The following is a 19,788-nucleotide window of genomic DNA, read 5'->3' as shown; positions in this document are numbered from 1 at the left end:
TCAGGTGGAGGGCAGGGGCCAATACAACTCTATAGGAAAAATACAGTTTTTGTAAGAAATCTCCAAAACAAAAATGAACAAATGATTTTCCTCATCAGTATTTTACGTCTGAAAGTCCTTTCTATTGGCCAACATCACGCTCATGTTTTTGAATATTGTCACCACTTTTGGACGCCTTTTAGAGAAAACAATTGGACATTCGTTCATTTGTGCTGAAAGAGGAGACAATGAACTTAGTGACAGTTTTTGTTTCATGTGGATTCCTCCAGTAATGATTGAGATGTTGAAAACAAATGATTGAAAAACTAAGACAAAAAGAATCTGCAATTTGCCAGTTACCATAGCTACCATCAGTAACCAGGTTAGCGGAGATAAATGCTAACGGCGCAGCAGCTACGCTAGCCCGGAAGTACCGCCTTTAGTAAATAATACTTTTTTAACAGTGGGTGCGGCATTTTTGGCTAATGAGTCTGAGAAATAAGTAGGTTCAGTCCCTCCCCGTTGAGTTTCAGAAATATTGATGGTTGTATTAAAGGGTTTTTAATGTTTTTGTCTTGCATATTAGCCGGTATGTTAGGACCCGGAAGCGGAAGTCGTGACGTCACACTTAATAAACGCCATTATCATAAATAAAGAGGCTGAAGAAGCTTCCCTTGTGCAGCCTCATCTCATGTAACGTACTTCACTCAGTATTTACGCACTTAAGATCTTACAGGACAAACTAAAAGGGCCGAGTATACAGTGAAGATCCCGCCCTTTTGCCGTTTTTAGGAACATAATTCGTCAGAGCTGGGGAGGGGGAGTCTGTAAATCAGCCATGATTTTCCCACCTCGACCGTGGTCATTATGGTAAACGGGGAGGAGTGAGGAGAAGCTGTCCATTATATACACAGTCTATGGTGTGGGGCTAAGCACGCAGCAGAAACGTGATCAAAACGGCAGCATGTCCATCCCCGATACGCAGAAAATATCCAAGTCTGCACGGTCTGTAGGAGGAAGAAGTTTGGGGAGCGACCGCTGTACATAACATCCCCATGGCAGTCTGTCCAGCCCACGAACTGCCCACTGTGTTAAGTCTGAAGCTGAAGATTTCAAAGCACTCCCGACCAGCACCAAAGTCTCGTCTACAGCCTGCGTTTAGAAACCGTTTTTAGTGTTTGTGATACTGCAACATGAAAAAAACTCAAATTAATGTATATAGATTTCTCTCGTCATTGCCTGCAGCGCTCTATAGATTGGGTTAAATGTCCTGCACTCATCAAAAAGACTTTTCTTTATTACTTTTAATATAACCTTAACCTTATTTCACAAAATATAATACGACTGTTCATGTAATAGCTTCCAAATCTTACAGCACTTTTGCGCCGCTTGTTAAGGCTTATAGAACATGTCACAGGTTTAAACAGTTTCTTATTTTAGACTCAAGCTTTGCTGCTGATGCCCAACAGTCTCATTGATTGAAAAGCCCTCAGCAGCAGAAGCATCGTCCTTTATGATATGAGTCAGACACTTGCACACACAGACACGCACTGTGGACCCATGGGCGCCACGCACAGACCAGCCTTCTCACAAACTGTACGCATGTCTTTCAAACAGAATAGTTAACAGGCTAACGTCATGCGCCCCCCTACTCTCTCTTTCTCTCACACGATCACGAGCCGATTGGCGTCACAGCCCACGCACTTGTTTTTTTTTTTTTTTTTTCTCGTTGAATTTGGTGAGATCTGAGCGCGAGGGTTGCCCCCATTCAGTCTGTTTAGCTGCAGAGGCAAACGCAACACGAGGATGAGGAAAGTGCAAGGAGATTGTGTCAGGATAACTGCTTAAGTTATGTACAAATGTTTAAAAAAATGAATGGATTATAAGCCAGTGTTAATTTTGACATATCATATTTGAATCAAGAGTTACTTCAATGATTGTCTTAAATTTTAGTCTAGTTTTAGTCGACTAAGATTGCGTGTAGATTTTAACTGTATCTAAGTGAACTCTATCTATTCTGTCTAAATTTATATTAATTCAGAATATTTAATGTAATGTATAATCAAAGTTTCTTCTCCCACTTGAACAAAGCACAAACCTGTTTCTGTGACAGTGAATTCAAATGATATGTGGCTCTTTCGAACTGTCATTTTGATTATTTTAGTCTCCTCTTTTAACCTCTTAACCCCCACCTTACATTTTCTCCAGTTCGGAAAAAAGAGTTTGAAAGAGTCAAAATAGCGGCAAAAAACGAACAAGAACGAGAAAGCGACCAGAAAGCGTCAATAACGTGACCAAAAGCTTACAAAAAAGCAGCAAAAACGTGACAAAAAGACAACAAAAAAAGACGACCAAAGTAATGAAAAAGAAACAAAAAAGACAATTACAGAAACGTGACCAAAAAAAGCATCAAAAATACGACAAAAAAAGTTGATATGGCAGCAATGCAAGGACAGGTTTTTAGTCTTAAGTTTTAATCAGCAAAAAAATCACCTCGACAAAAGTTTTAATTAACACCGTTTCAAGCCTTGGTTAACACCTTTACAGGGAGATGAGACTGACAGCTAAGATTTTATTGAACTCACCCTGCACTAAGTATTGTATTACCTTAAGATGGAATATTTTCTGCTGTACTAATAGTATAATACAGCCCATTATAAATATAACAATGTACTTACAGAAAAAAAAGTGCATTCACTTCTGTTATTCAAACTTAAAGGGACTCTACGGAGTTTAAAAACTCAAAAAGGTGGCAGTAGTGAGCATAAAATGGCAAACTTGCATCTAGCCCCTTTAAACTGTGAAACTAATATGATACTCATTACATGCAAAGTGAGATATGTAGCCTTTATTTGTTATAATTTGGATTAGCTTGTAAAAACCTCAAATTAAAAATCTCAGAATATTTTGAAAATGGACTGTAAGCCATAATCATCAAAATGAAAACAGAGGCTTGACATATGTCACTGTGCATGTAATGAGTCTATATCATATATCATTTTCACATTTTAAGTTGAATAACAAATACATTAACTTTTATTCTAATTATATGACAAGTGCCTGTATATTATTTTATGAAATGTACCGGTTTTCTGTCAGTGGCCCCTTTGGATAATACAATTATTATTATTTTTAATGATTATTATTGGGTCACACTGTCCGGTCATGCCCTCCCTGCAGCATAGCCATATACTTGACATTTAAGCATATGTTTGGGCTTGCTTATCAGTATGACGCACAACAGAAGGGAAATCATGGCCAGACTTGAATGTCAGACAAGCTCGCTGTCTTCAGTTTATGTCTCTCGGGTTCCGTACAGATGGTGACAAAAGGCATCCAGACTCCTGGTTGTTTTTCATCTACATCCTCGGGGGCAACTTAGTTTTTAGGCCCCGTCCCTTAATTCCCCTCTCAGCTCCGCCCATGCAGCACCTGAAGCCTGAACACAGAGAAGCAGAGAGAAAACAGAGGCTCAAACTTTTATCAGAAGATCGTGTGAACCTCTGTTTAAATAATAGTTCGATGTTTTCTCATTTACATATATATATATCCAAGTCACAATGTATTTGTATTTGATTGCTTTGCTGCCGAACATCTCATCCATTAATTAGTGGCTGTTTTTCCTATGACTATGCGGATGATTTTCCCTCCAATAAAGCTATGGTAATTAGAAAGGCGAGGAGTGCAGTAAACTAACACAAATCTGCGATGGTCATGATCTGTTCTGTTTTTATCTGCGTCTCTACTCACCTCCAACACCTCCAGCGTCGAGAGACTGAGGGAACAAGAGAGAGAAGAGCAAAACAATGAGGCACTAATGATTGAATATCTTTGCTAAATTCATAGTGACACAATGGAGCTCAGTATTTTAACATTTTCTGTGGTTGAGGTGCGGCGCAACAAGAGCAACGGCGTGTGGATTGTTTCTTTGTTACATTTCGAGCGGTTTTGGAGTCGACCGTTCACCAAAAGAACGTCTCAGAACAATGGAAGCTTCTGCGCAGAGAAAGCCTCATGTTAAATTAATGCTTATAGTTATTTTACAATGTCGCCAAGAGCCCTATTTGGCTTCTATCTTTGTTCTGATGCAAAATTTACACTCCTCGCCGCGCATCCCCCAAAATCCGCAGGCTCGTTTCTTGTTGCCGGTTGTAAGCTTGGCTCTTGCCGGTAGCGCAAACAAACGAAATCGATGTCAATGAAACCTTTTCTCTTTTTTTTTTTTTTTTTTTCGTTTTAACCGAAGACTTTGAATTTTAGTTTGCCCCCTCCAACCAACACCGCCACAGCTGCATACTTGATGAACCGCGATAGATTTTTTTTTTTTCCTCCTTATTCTTTTAATTATTACCATCTCCGGAGTATATTCAGGTGGAAGCCAAGGACAGACTCGGGGAAAAGCAAATGCACGTGGCGTCTCCATGGCAACGCATAGAGAGAGAAAGAGAGAGAGAGAGATGGCGAGCATTTTTTTTTTAAGGCCTCTTCGCCACCGCACACTTCTACATCCTTGTTAGTTGTTAGCTGTAATTTTTTATTTTTTACCCCCAATTTGTCACATAATCAGTTAGGTGTTGCAACTCCATCTGCTCCTTAAATAACATTAAGGGGATTTATTTTTGTATACTCTGCAAATTTGCTCAGTCAACCCTTCAACTTAATGTATTCTTCCCTCCAGCATCCTACCTTACCCTAATTTGGGAAGCAAACTTTTTGTCTCACAATATAACAAAGAGATGCTTCTGAAATACTTTCTGAAACTGATTGTTTGACAGGAGAATCAAAGCGTAAAGTGTGTGCAGTGTACAATGCAGATACTTTCCAAACTTTACCTGCTGCACTTTTCAGTCCGGTCGAAGCAAGTCGCCTGCCATATGTTTTGAGGTTGGAAATTTTAAGGTTGTTTTGTCTTTGGAAATTGTAATATTTTAAGAATTCCTTGCTTCTTTAAAGAGAGTAGGTGTAAGTTGGTCATTTTATGCTCACTACTCCCGCCTCAGGTCTTATGCGGAACTGCAGCTTCTATGTTAAGCTCGTGTATGACGGCACTTCAGACCCGAAGTCACATCATTTTGAGTGACAGTGCAGGATTTTAGAGGCAGTTGTGGTGAACAGGTCCGAGCTCATTCTACACATTAGGACATGGCTGGAACATGTAGGGGGAGGAAAATACATAATTTTAACATTTTTAAACTCCGTATAGTCCCGTTGAATAGTGGTTCTTAAATGCTGTAGCCTTGGTAGCAATCTTTATCATACAAAATGATCAATCCCGACCCAAATTAATACATTCATTTTACCTTATGATGAAAGTAGGGGTGGGCCTTTACCGCATTAATTTCGATACAAACAAATACAAAGATTTCTCCCCAATTTCTCCCCCCCACGCCGCCACTCCAGAGCTGGAACCTTTCTCTTTGCGTGTTTCTGGTACACCTGTATATCTGACGCACATCCACCCACAACAGCAATGGACGGAGACGCTTCACTCGGCCCGTTGGGGACTCAGTTATACAGCTGTCTATCGTCCCATCAGGACGTTTTTTTTAAAAACTGTGCGCAAGTTGTGCAAAAAGAGTAGGCCTTCCACCGTAGTTACTCAAGTCTAAAATATCATCTCAATGCAAAACATATTGGGGCAAAACACAGAGACGCCCTCGATGCAATGTTTGCGTTCAGCCTCAAACAAATGCTCAGGCCAGCCCCCTCTGAGCCACAATGACCCAAACCCTTGTCAGCATAAGAAATGGCACTTACATGAGTGATCCGAGTTCCTAAAACACTTGAAAGCTAAATAGCTATAAATGCACGTTGCCTCTGTTACTTTTATTATTGTTATTGACCTTTATTTAACCAGGATAGTCCCACTGAGATTAAGAATCTCTTTTTCAGGGGAGTCCTGGCCCCAGAGGGGAATCTATTGTACATGTTTTTAGTGGTAGGGGAAACCGGAGTACCCGGAGGAAACCTACGCAGACACGGGGAGAACATGCAAACTCCACACAGAAAGGCCCTGTCCTGGTGGGAATCGAACCCGGGACCTTCTAGCTGTGAGGAACTGAATAACTTGGATAACTATACAGATTAACAGTACATTTGCAAATACATTGTTGTTGAACTCATGTTTCTATCTAATTATTGAATCATTTAGGTGCAAAAAATTGATATTTTTGGTTTTCGATTAAAATGCGAATAATTGCACTTAATAAATTACAGACCTGTAATTATATCGCTAAAAAACTATTTATCAAGTCCCACCACTTGATGAAAGATAAGTGAGATAAGATAAGAAAAAGTGTGAACATCTATAATAGAAAACGCTATCTCAATGGCCGCCGCCTGGGCGCCGCCATTTTTATTTCCCATACCGACTTTGAAGCTAAGCAGGGACGGGCCTGGTTAGGACTGGGATGGGAGACCGTTTGGGAACCTGGCGACAGTAGTGAGTGTGTGCGTCGTTGGTGGTGGGGGCTGATGTGCGCAGTGGACTGAATGAATACTGCAACAAATTGTACACCGATGAGCGTCTGGAAAAGCGCTATATAAGACTTGCCATGTTCATTTCCCAAAAATCCGCGGGCGGCCCCCACGTCACCGTCCCACCGGCCGCGGGCATTGGTCACGGGTCCATATGGACCGCGGTGCTGCTGTCCGAGGACAACCCGCCGTCACAACAACGCGAGTGCACGAGATCTGACTGCCGTGCGTGTGTGTGTGTATGTGTGCGTGCGCGCATCCAAACAGCGCGATGTGTGTCATCGTCACTCACCCTAAACTGCAGCTGCAGACGCTCCGCAGGTACAGGTACATCCTCCAAAACACATCTACGCGTCTTTGTTTAAGTCTCTCCTGCAGTGACCGAGGCTGTGGTTCATTACAGATCCAGTGCTGTCATGTCAGAAGCTCAGACACATGCGTAAGATCCAATCCTGGTCATATTCCGTCTCCAAAGTTTTGTCTCCGAAAAAAAGTACACGCAGAAACACGAGCTTCAAATGAAACGCGCTGCTCCGAGAGCTTCAGCCTCCGTGTGCGGAAAGCGAAAGTGAAACCACTTAACGAGCGCATGGCCTGCACTGTTGCTTTTTTATTTATTTATGTTTTTACTTTGCTGCTGTACCATTTCTTTTCTATTTCTTCTTTACATTCTATAAATCCGCTTTGAAAGCATTGCCAATTGTCTTATAAGGATATAAATACTGTCTAATAAAAAACAACTTCTTATTTTTTAGATTGCACCAAACCACGGGTCCTGCACCGTGAACCGAACCGTTAGAGCTGAACCGCTAATATTTCTCCATAAATATTCCACTGTTTCTTGAATTCTATTCCCTGAGTTTTGCAACATATTGTCGATGTAGTTTATAAGAAAGGAGTACAGGTGCAAACACTCCAATTGCAGTTTGTTTGAAATTATTTTTAGCATTCATTATTTTAAACATTTGTAGTGGCCATAGTTTTAGGAATGGGTTGGGAACCACTGGTCTGCTTACTGTGGGTCTACAGCTGTACTGAGTGACGGGTTATAGGGACTATACTGGACATTTCTTTGTAATAACTCATAATCTCTGAATATCAAATGTGGAGACTAGCGAGGCCCGGCCAAAGGCCGGGTCTCAGCTAGTAAATTAGAAACTGACAACACAATTTAAACGGTAACCCGCGATCCACTTTTGGTCCTGATCCTCCAGTTGAAAACCACTTATCACTCTAAGATGTAACAATTTTAAGTACGTTAGTCTGTCTTTGGTGGTTTCATTTACACTCACATTCTGTACCTCGACTTACAATTGAACCTTGAACAACCTAAAAATTAAACCCTGATTGACCCTAAAACGACAAAAAGTGATGACATTCCAGGTTGATAAATCAGGGAACAATGTTTTATCAAAAGCAGGTAATGTGTTGCATTAGATCAGTGCATCAATCTATCATTATTTTTCCCCTAAAAAATAAAACAATTTCCTGTTTTTCTTACAGAGAAGTACAAACATATCAAAACCCCTTGGCTTGTAGCACCTTTTAAACCTTTTGTTTGTGGCTGTATCAGACCAGTGTCCGTGTCGTGACTTGTGTCTTCTCTGCGGCAGGTATTTCCCGTCTGGACGATCAAATATTCATCAACCGAAACCCCGGCGTCCCGTCTGTGGTCAAGTTCCACCCCTTCAACACCTGCATCGCTGTGGCCGACAAGGACAGCATCTGGTGTGTTACTACTCGCTCCGCAGCGTGGTTTATTTATGACTCTGCGCTGCCCAATTTATCAAGCCTTGAAATTCAACCCAATTAAGAATAATTTTTACTTCCTTGTAGTAATGTTGTAATATATCTGTGTATTATTAAACCCCAGTGCATTTGTTTTTGTAGTTTCTGGGACTGGGAGAAGGGCGAGAGGTTGGACTATTTCTACAATGGGAACCCTCGGTACACACGGATCACATCCATGGAGTATCTCAACGGGCACGACTGTTCACTGTTGCTAACGGCGACGGGTAAGTAACGCCTCTGCACATCTGGGTTATACTGAAAAAGAGGTAGTTCTCACGATACATACGAATGAAGTTTTTTGTTGAATTGTCCAACCCAAAAACATTTAAATAAATGACAAAAGAAAAAAGTTTGATGTCTGTACAATGCAAATCACAGAAATAGGGAGACATGTTTGTATATGTTTTATCCGTTTCGAGGCATTTCTATAATATATGTGGTTTCTTTATCAGCAACTTATTATAAGGTAATGTTTAGTTCCCATTGGATGTGTTTCCGACCCCACAAAAAGTAGACTTGACTGGATTTGAGTTAACATTTAGCTCAGAAGACACTTTTAGACGCTAATTTGTATCTAAGCTAAAGTCTGAGAAGGGGATGTACATTCATTTATAATTTCTAACTAGGCCTTTGACCTCACCCAAACATGGTCGATGGGTTGAGAACAGCTGAAAATATCTAGATAGTGCTTAATTTGCCATGTTTGGTGGCTAATGCTAACGGCTATAGGAAAAAGAATACATTGAGCAGGCTAACTGACTCAGAAAAGTCTTCTGGACTAGCTTACTTGCTAACTGTCCGCATTCATTAGGATGGTACGCCGCTTCTCCTTTTTATTTCTAAAGTGGGGGTTTCGGGACACTTAAGGGGGGGGTCACAAGATTATTTTGAGACAATATTTTTTTACATTTTAACATTGAATTTGTTAATTAAGCCATCAAAATACAGTATCCAGACTAACATTATTAAACATTATTTTAAATGTTTTGAGCCTTAAGTTATTATAAATGCAAATAACATTTTACAGAAGGTGGTCTTGAGTTGTTTGGGAAAAAGTTTGGGAACCCCTAGTCTAGACTATGAAACGCAGAGAAATTTCTATGTGATGTATACCAGAGCCTGGGCTGGCGTTTTGAGTGCCAAAGATGGATTCGGACGAAATATACAGGACTGCTGCTTGTGCGCATCAAAACACTGCATCACTGTTTTTGATGTAGATATAACTGAACAAAAAGGCTCAAAAAGCCGATTTTGCATGATATATGAAATTGAAGCAAGTTGAAACTGATATTAGGTCATTACTTCAACATCAGAATGTGCACTGTCCTTTGGCTGTACCCTTTTTGAGCCACTTTGCCTGTGACTATTCGATTGTAATGGCTTTGAACCACTAACCAACTGACCAACAAATAATGACGTAATTACTAAAGCACTTGTGTTTCCAGAATAAAGATCCCCCTCAGCCTTTAATAGCCGTCGTGATTTCTATTTTTAGTGCTGAATTATTAATCCCTTCCTGTTGGTCACTGCCTAATTCTGTGCTTTATTTCACACGTTTTGTTCTGTGTTGTGTGCACCACCTGCTAATGACTGCACATCTCTTCACACCAAACAGCAGTGGAGCAACTTCCCAAAACTGTTTAGTACTTTTCTCTCTGCGTAAGCTCCCTGAATGCTCATGCCCGCCAGCAAAATTTCAAATCTCACTGAGACTCATTTGTAGCACCAACTAGCATTAAATACTAGACTTTCCCAGCACTATAAAATGGCACATGTGTATTCATCCCCATTTATCACAAGAGTAGAACAATTACCCTCCATGGCTGTGTCCTCATAACACAGGTTCACTCTATAAAAGCATTTGTTGAATTTAGCCTGAGCAATAACAATTAACTGAAAGGAAATACTTTAAAGGGACTAGCTGGAAGTTATCATGTTTTTTTCCTCACTACTGCCACCTCAGGTCTTATGCGTAACTACAGTCTCTATGTTAAAGTGCATAATCACACATTAGACACAATTTTTTTGCAAAAAAAGATGTACCCAGTTTAGTTTGACCAGAAAACAGAATCTTTTGAGAAACACACAATTTTTCACTCTTTTAAGCAATTCTGGCAAAATATAAACTTATTTATCACATGCAAATTAAGTCAAGTCTAAATTCGGTCCATATGGATGTTTATTCACAGCAGATTGAATCAATTGAAGCGGGAAAAAATGGCAGTCGTAGGTAGCACTTGTTAGTGTTAGCATTAGCACGATTCTCTGTTATTTATAGATTTATGGGCTGTTGAACCACTTTGCTCCTCTCCATGTCTTAAAGTAGTTTTTGAATAATTAGATTTTTCTCAATTGTTTTTCTCCCTTAACTGTTTTCAAACACGACCATATACCTCTGTGTCTATGTCAATAGGAAATTAGTCAAACTGCTATGGAATGTTACCTTCCCAAACATATTTTCATTAAAATTGCTGCTTGGCGAAATAAAATACTTATTACTTCAACAGATGTCATCCATCTAAATAAGTCATATTTTCAAAAGCATTAAAACCTGTCCTATGCACTCTAAGCTTGTGCACGACGATGGAGACAGTTGGTATTTCAGCCCGAAATACCAACTTTCTTGACTCTAATGACTTTAAGCCTCGAGAATAACAGGTCAAGTTTTGGACACAGTTGCAAACAAGCAATAAGGTGGAGTTAACTGGAAAGTTTCTTACTCTGTAGTTGAGTTTACTTTTCAAACCGTGCACAAAGCAGTCTAAGAGATACCGAGGCATTCTCTAGTGGAAGGTAAAAATCCTTTGTTAAATCATGGACACACAAAAAAAAGATGTGGAATTTTCTGTTTGGAGAAATGGTGAATGGCCCAAAGACTTGCATAGGCTCCAGCTCTCCACCTGAAATTCTCACAACTAGAATATTGTGGTTAGTCTATTTAAAGCTCCCATCACGTTTTAACAACTGTCCCGTGATAACACTATCAGAAATTTTCACATATTCATATCAGTACCTTGTTAGAACTTGTTAATCACGTGATTGTTGATCTTGTTCTGATTCCTTCACTCTCGCCTCTCTTCCTCCTCACTGTATTTTGCCGTTTGTCCCAGATGACGGAGCTCTGCGGATCTGGAAGAACTTTGCGGACCAGAAGAACCCGGAGATGGTGACCGCGTGGCAGGGGCTGTCGGACATGCTGCCCACCACCAGAGGTCAGCCATCCGCCGGCGCCCACAGTAAAGACCAGTGCTACTACTATTCTCCACCTCTCGTTGTTACCCCATTGGCACTCTGTAGTCTCCCACGTGTTCCTCTTCCAACATCGCCTTCACCTCCATCGCTCAACATGTACTTCATTGTGGGTTCAGGAAGTTTTAGAAATGTAAAAAAATAGTACCCTGACCAAGACTAGCTATGGGGATTGTTTGGAGACCTTGGAGGAAAAGATAAGACCATGGGGACCAGCGTTGTCTCTTCTATTAATGGGAAGCATTTTTACCCTGCAATAATAATAATAAATAAATGCAGAATTTGAAAAGGTTATTGAAAAATTAGCAAAAACGTATATAACATGTCATAACAGAATGGAGGCGCTTGAAAACTTACTGAACCCACTGCAAACACTTTAAAGTCATTTGTTGAGCCTCCCCTCCTTTGTACAAACATTTGTGTAGCACATCCTGTTTTTTCTTCTTCTCATCTCTTTGATTTTGAAAAGGTGCAAAATGGTGCTAAAACAAAACTTGCAAAAAGTAAATCTTCACAGGTGGTCTTAGTACTTGATAAACTTGAGAAAAAAGTACAGCTACTACTGGTCCAATAATAGTTGCTCAATCAAATTATTTCTTAAGTGAAAGTACTGATGTATTTGCTTTAGAAAATACTTAAAGTGCATATTTTTTGTTAAAATATAATCAACACAATTATATTTCAGATTTAGCACACAGAAAATTAACAGTGTTATTTAGTTTGGTTGTTAGTTTATAGTTTCACTTCCTTATTGGACACTGGCAGGAAGTGACATAGATGAAAGCAAACTATTTAAACTGTTGCCGTGACAACTATGTTATGTCAATGGGAAATTTGTGAGTCTGCTATGGAACTTTACCTCTATCTATGTCACTTCCAGTAGCTTAAAAAGTCAAATATAAGCCACTTTTCTGGCCAACATTTCTTTCACTGAAATAAAAATCATAATCATTAATCTAATTAAGTCATATTTTCAAAAGCATTAAAACCTGTGATATGCAGTATTATTAAGAGGTGTTAAACATAAAGATTGTGCTCAAGTGAATCACCTGTACGGCAACATGACAGGGACAAATCTTCTTACTTGTTGTGAGTCATTGGCATTGGCAGTACAATCCCACAGCGCCACCTACTGTAATGGAGAATAAAGTATGTAGTGGAGTAAAACATGATAAGTTCAATAAAACTACTCAAGTAAAGTAAAAATCCTTAATAGTGCTTTTTAGAGCAGTACTAAGTAACGTGAGGGTCTTTCCTCTCCCCCTGGTGTCTCTGGCCAGAAAACCATGCTTGCAACTTGACTGCCACCGGACCAGAGCCACCAATACACACTAATAGAATCACGAAGAAGAAGCTAACAGGCTAACGGGCAAAGCTAACTGCGGGCTAGCGCCACTTTAAACAGTATTTACAGCTAAGTTAGAGTGAAAAGAATGATTTCCATTGTATAATTGGATGTACAATATCCCTCTCTCCCTTCGCCTTTTCTGTCAGCATAGTATTTACTCTCCAAGACAATTAATAATTTAAAAAATCGCATCTTGCTACACCTGTAGTTGCGCTTATGGCCTCTCGGGGCAAGAGTTACTTGGTGCAGCTTTAAGTGCAGTACTTTGTTCTTGACCACCTCCGCCAATATCCTGTGATAAGTTATAAAACTGTATTACTGCTGTTGAACTTCTTGACAAACTGCTTGAATTTAAGCGTCCTTATGCTTTATTCAAACATTGTTAACTACTTTGGAGATTTTCGGGTTGGATAAAGCCTTTGGTTCTAGTTTGTTTAAGTCTTTGTTTAATCTCTTTGTAGAAACACATTGTAAAACGGGAATAGATTTCTAACACACTAAAAGCAAAGGCTGCAAACTTTCTCTTTAATTGCTGCCTGTTATATTTCTCTACTACCCACTAACAGATGGTCAAACTGGCGCATTAAACTAAAGAAGCCAACAGGTGACATATAAAGTTACATGGGTTTGTGTGACACACCTTAGTCATAATTCAGAAGTTGTGTGCAAACGTTGAAGGCGCCTGACACCTGGAGTACACACTTGTCAGAGAGCTCCGCGGCGCACTGTTGTGGCAGGTTCTCAACTCTCCAGCTCCACTTCTGCTTCTCTGCCTCTGGCGTTTTCTTAGCCACTCTTTCTGGGTCAGGCAAGTTTTTCGGGGGAAGTGTGACAGCTGAATGAATTGGTGTATACTGCCTGAATTCCTGATACGCTGCAGTTTCCGTCACATACATTACAACTGCTCTACTGACTCTTAGCATCATTAGCGGTTTTAGCAGGCTCCGGCGTGTGGAGTAGGACAAGTGGCAGGTTTGCATAGCGGTTTGAAAGGTTCAAGTGGCATATTGCGCAGGCAGCGTGGTCCTGGTAATGGCAGGGCTGCACAAATCATCAATACTGGATTATACTGGGTGGCGTTTGGCAAATCTCTGAGACTTCAATGATTTTAGTACAATATCCTTTGCAAACAACAAATATTCTCTCTCCGTGGCGTATAAAACTAAAAACTGCCAACGCTGTAACCTCTAAAACATGTTCTGTCTTCTCTCTAATGCTGCGAGCAAATTCCTCAGCATAAGCAAACATGTACAATACGTCAAGTGTTAAGTGTGACGTCACGACTTCCGCTTCCGGGTCCTAGCATACCGGCTAATATGCGAGAAAAGAAAACATAAAAAACTCCTAAAAACAACCATCAATATTTCTGAAACTCAACAGAGAGTTACTGAACCTACTTATTTCTCAGACTCATTATCTAAAAATGCCGCAACTACTGCTAAAAAAGTATTATTTACTAAAGTCGGTACTTCCGGGGTTAGCGTAGCTGCTGCGCTGTTAGCATTTATCTCTGCTAACGTGGATGTACCGATTTTGGTAAATATTACTTTTATTACTTTTATATAGTTCAGCATTTTTGGCTACTGGGCCTGATAAATAAGTATGTTCAGTAACTCTTTGTTGAGTTTCAGAAATATTGTGGTGTTAAAAAGTTTTTTTGTAATTTCTCGCTCATCTACGACCCCAGAAGTAGAGCTGTGAAGTCACCACTTAAAAAAAACGTATTGGATTCGATTATCTTTTTTGATTTTGCAGTCCTAAATGGCAGAAGTGTTCAGTTTAATGGAGAGATGCTTGTTGCCATTTTGTCTTCTCAGTTTAGGTTTTGTTTGGACCTGCTTTTGACCCAATTTTCTCAACTAAAATACTTACTAACTAAAATACTTAGTCTTAATTTTAGTCAAAGTAATAAACTAAATGAAAAGATTTTCATGAGACTAAAACTAAGACTAAAATGTCCAGATATTTTAATTGACTAAAATAAGACTAAATAAAAATGAAAAGAAGAGATTAAATTCATCCAAAACTTCTATTGACAGTCTGAAAGAGCCTCAGATCATTTAAATTCACTGCTAAATGAACAGCTCTGAGCTTTGTTCATGCGGGAGCAGCTTCATGAAGCAGAGGAACAACATTAAATATGACTATAATGAGTATTGTAAAAGCAAAGCAGATTATTATTAGTAGTATATTACTAGTCGACTAAAGATTGCACATTTAAAGCCGAAGAATTTTGAAACCAGTGTAAAAAGTTTGAGTATCACTGGTGTATAGTATGTAAAATGTCATGCGGATTTGGGTAATTGGAAGCAACGAAATCCGGAGATGTCAAAATAAACCGTCTGGGTCGGATTGACACGCACAGTACCATATGCGCACCGTGAAAAACACCATCACCCATTCCATGTAACTAGCTTCACCGTGTCTATCTGCAATGACACAGGTTTCTCCCACGTCGAGGCTGGTTTTGAGGCAGGCTTTAACATTTAATGGGGCGCTTGTTTTCCCAGATGTATCGCCAATGACAGCTGCGGCAAAGGTTCTGCTTTCAAACTTCACTGGACAACCCAGGTTTAGTATTAGCAGCTGCTCAGGTTTTCACTCACAAGTAAAAATAGATTGGATAAGAGTTATGGCTCTGGAATATAAGAGTAGATTTAGTGCCTGGTGTTATTTTCATTGCAAAACTGTAGGGCTGAACATTATATTGCAAATTATTGTAATCCCAATATTGGCCTTCCAAAACTAATTATCAAAATGATAAGGGCAGTAACACCACTGGTGATTTTAAGTCCTCCTACAAGTAGGGCTGCAACTAACTATTATTTTGTCATTGATTAGTCTATTGATTATTTTTACAATTAATCAATTTATTGCTTGGCTGTGAATAGTGTAGGAAAATTAGATTTATTTTTTTTCCATTTTTTTATCACATTGAGCTTAAGTGACGCCACTTGAGGATGTGTTGATGGAGTAAACTTAAAGTAAATGTTTGTTGGAGGCTCTTGGCACTAATTCTGCTTCTGATTGGATGAGACACAGACACATGAAATTTACAATGTACAAAACACTACATGCACTTACTATGAAAAACAGTAGGTTTTCATCCAAAAATTTTCATGTCATTTTTGCTCTATTTGAATCAGAAAATGATTAATTGATCACTAAAATAGTTGTCGAATATTTCAATAACCTCTGGGTACAATTTGATACGTGATACATGGCTCACAATAACGATAATCTCACAATACGCCGATACTGCGATAATCGATATAGTATTACAAAAAAATAACCTATGATACATCGGTCATTAATATGCTTGACGTCATCAAAAATATTGATATTGGAATAGATACAGACGGCATCTCTGGACTCGCACATATATGGTCATGTTTTGAAGCAGTTGAAGGGGAAAACAAAAAGTAGAAAAATCTAAACTTTCTCCAACTACTGAAAAACTACTTTAACTAATGCTGAATTAGCAATAAAGATTTTTACTCAATAAAGATACAAAGACATGGAGAAGTGGTTCAACAGCCCATAAATACATAAATAATGGAGAATGCAAACACTTTTTTTTCCGTTTCCTTTTTTTTTTGCTTCTGTTGTTTTTTCACAGCAGCTGTGAAAAAACATCCATATGGGCCCAATTTACACTTGACTTTATTTGTATGTGATAAATAAATTCATGTTCCTCCATAAAACGGCAAAAAAGAGGGAAAAATCGTGTTTCCCAAAAGATGCGTTTGCATCTATAAAAATTATTGTTCGGCAAAATATTGCGATATATCAGAAAATCAATATATTGTCACGCCCCTATTTCTCAGTATCATTAATTTAATTAGTTCTTACCAACATTTTGAATTGTCAAGCCAAAATTAATTGTATGCGTTGGTTCTTTGACTTGGTTCAAATTGTAGAAGCGCATCAGAATCGGTGTGTGTTCATTGCAGTTTCCCTGGAAATGCACAAGGACTCGCTTCACGTGGACCAAATGTGAACACAGACTCTTGGTTGCAAATGCCATCTCTTCTTGCCATTTTCGTCTTATCCTTTTCCCCGTTGACTTTTACAAAAGCCAATAAGGGACCACTCAGAAAGCGTGTATAAGCTTTAACGATGACAGATGAGTTTACTCTCTTGTTGCTGCCTCTTTCTCTCGCAGCGTAATCCGTTTAGTGAAGTGTAAATTTTATGCCTGTGTTTTGAATAGTCCCCTTTTTCTGATGTTGCCTCTGCAGCGTTAATAATGTACAATACCCAATAAAATATTACACTCATCCTCTATCTACTGCCGAAAAACACATACTTGCAAGAATGAGAGAGACATCCGTACCCCGTGCATCCCGTCCCCTCCCATCGCCTCCTGTCTGTCAGCAACACGCTGTTTGATGTCATCGGTAAACCATCCCAGTACAGTCTTTTATGTTGTTATGTGTGTCATGCATTTTATGTTGCTGGTTCATTCATGCATTATCATTTTGTGTTGTTTCTCACCTCAAAAGAAAGGCTGAACAAGGCAGAAAACAGCTTTCCCTGTTACAGTCAACAACCACATTATTAGCAACCACCATGGTGGAAGCTAATGGGGATTCCAAAATAAATAAACAATAAACACATGTGGCTCAGGAACAAGCACACAAGTATTATAGCCTCACATGCTATTTGAATATGCCATTGTTAATGCTAGATATATTTAAGCAGAAAAAACAGACTTTTGACTCTAAAAATGTGTAATTCTATGTATTGCAGTTGTGTGCATAGACCGTTTATTATTTAGGTTTATTTCCAATGCTGAGGACTAAATTATTTGGTTACATTGTCTGGCATTTGAGAAAAATATTGTGCAACAGGTCAGTAAATGTAAGTTTAAAAGACATAAAGCCAAATTACCTTTTCATTTTGGTAGGGGTGTACTTGTACTCATACTCGTACTCATTAATGAGGTCCCGATACCAGAAACCGTTACCACTTGACGTGTGGCCGGCGCTCCTACAGGACGCGCTTTCCTCTGAGGAGAGAAAATTAGCAACAAACTTGAGAATTCTTTAGGGGATTCCACATAGAGCTGACTTTATTACAGACGACACTTCCTAAATCAGATTCTGTGCTGGATTTAACCAGAGCTAAATGTTATTAGTGCTGCAGTGGAGTCTGCAGTGTTTACAAGATACAGGGTAATGTTGCTAAACTAGCCGCTAACTCGAGGCTAACAAGGTTACAAGGTAACAAGGAAGAACTAGAAGAAACTAACTAGCCCAGCGACTAAAAAGTACTCAGAAAATCCAACTTAAAGAGATACAGCATGTCCATGTTGAGCGAAAATGAGCTGCAGCAAAACAATCAAAATGCTGTGGCTACTGGCTAAGTTGCTAAAAACACACGAGAAAAAAAAAGGCGGAGACCCTTTAGCTGCAGTAATAAGTTACCATCTCAATACAATTGTTAAATAAAAATAGATAAATGAATAAAGCACAGGCATTGAGGAGCTTTTGGACATGAGCTGTTCTGTTTATGATGGACAGTGCAATGAAAATTAAAATAATATTCAATGAAAATTAAAATGGCATCTGTTCAATTCTGATATAACTTCTCTTAAAAGTGTCGCCTACTTTACTCAAGGAAAAGTAAATGAGTAAATTAACTAATTATTAACAAATCTGCTGTGAAAAGGTCAGTCTATAAACCGTCTATTCACTTCAAAAAGTCTGTTGAAGAAAATGCCTTGTACTCGTATCGGTATTCGGTATCAGCAAGTACTTAAATCAAAGTACTTCTTAGAAAAAAGTGATATCGGTGCATCCCTACAATTTGGAATTTCAATATATAAATACATCTATTGACCTCCATTGACATCCATTCGATCCACACACAGACTATTACCAAGTTACATCAATCATGTGAGTCAAGTTAAGCAAAAGTTGGACTGTGGAAAGTTGCAGATTTGTGCTTAATTATTTCTCTGGCCGTTCCCATAATCTCGAGTCGGGAGCTGTGATTAGCCGCAGCTCATCAGTGACATAAGCCGTGATATTTAACATGCCAGACAGTCCCTCTCCTCAGCCGCGTAGAGTTCACACCCAGTTGCTCACTGCTGATCAAAAATGATTCATGTTTGTTTCAGGGCATTTGTTTCTGCATTCACAATCAGTCTTACGCAATGCTCAGTTTTTCTGATACTTTGAAATCACTTGTTAAAACTCTCGATCCAGTCCTGAGCAGTGTAGCAATAGTTCTTCTCCTTCATCCCTGTGCCCTTTGGAGCGAGGACTGAAGGAGGTGCGCTCGGTGTTGGAATACAGATCAACTGGTGCCAAAGTTTCAGACTGACACGACGACACTCTGCCAAGAGTATTGTCGGCAGAAGTGGATGGAGTCGCCAAAAACCAGTCTATAAAGAGAAACGTTACTAAATTGCAAAAAAAAGGAAACAAAATATTTTATTCAAGCACTACTCAAGTATCTGTTTGAACATGAAAACATTGTTATTAGTAAGAATACAACAAAAACATAGATTAAGGAACAGTTCTTAAGATAACACGAAAGTAACTGTTTCAGATATTAGAAGAATGCTTTTGTCACTTACAGATTTATTCATGATTTAAAGTGTGACCAAATGTTTTGTTTAAAGCCATACCTTGTAGAATTTTACACAATTAATAAAATTGGAATACAAGCATTTATTTCATGAAATATATTTTCATAATTGAAAAATTCCTCAGACAAACATGTGCCTTTGTTGTGAGTGGGTACGTCTCCAGCTCGTCTCCATGGAGATGTGACTAAAGTCTGCAGAATTTGAGATTTGAACAGGTTTGGCCCTCATTCGAATCCATTATTTGACTACCCCCTGCAGTAATACGTTTGTTAAGTGTGATGTCATGACTTCTGCTTCCGCGTACTAGTAGACCGTCAATATTTCTGAAACTCAACGGTTACTGAAC

General features: G+C 39.1%; 1 protein-coding gene across 5 annotated transcripts in view; it reads left to right on the top strand.

Annotated features, from left to right (window-relative positions):
• Positions 1–19,788, top strand: part of rptor (regulatory associated protein of MTOR, complex 1) — a 298,884-nt gene that overhangs the window by 239,700 nt on the left and 39,396 nt on the right. For 3 of the 5 annotated variants that reach the window (XM_079553276.1, XM_079553278.1, XM_079553275.1), the window contains exons 27-29: positions 8,070–8,184; positions 8,347–8,471; positions 11,358–11,483. In XM_079553276.1, coding sequence (XP_079409402.1) covers positions 8,070–8,184; positions 8,347–8,471; positions 11,358–11,483 — 366 coding nt within the window. The remainder of the gene's footprint in view (positions 1–8,069; positions 8,185–8,346; positions 8,472–11,357; positions 11,484–19,788) is intronic. The other 2 variants (XM_079553279.1, XM_079553277.1) reach the window with 1 other exon arrangement.

Source organism: Gobius niger (assembly GCF_951799975.1).
Source record: "Gobius niger genome assembly, chromosome: 3".
Lineage (NCBI taxonomy): Eukaryota > Metazoa > Chordata > Actinopteri > Gobiiformes > Gobiidae > Gobius > Gobius niger.
The sequence above is the reverse complement of the archived record's forward strand: the minus strand, read 5'-3'. Positions and strand labels throughout refer to the sequence as shown.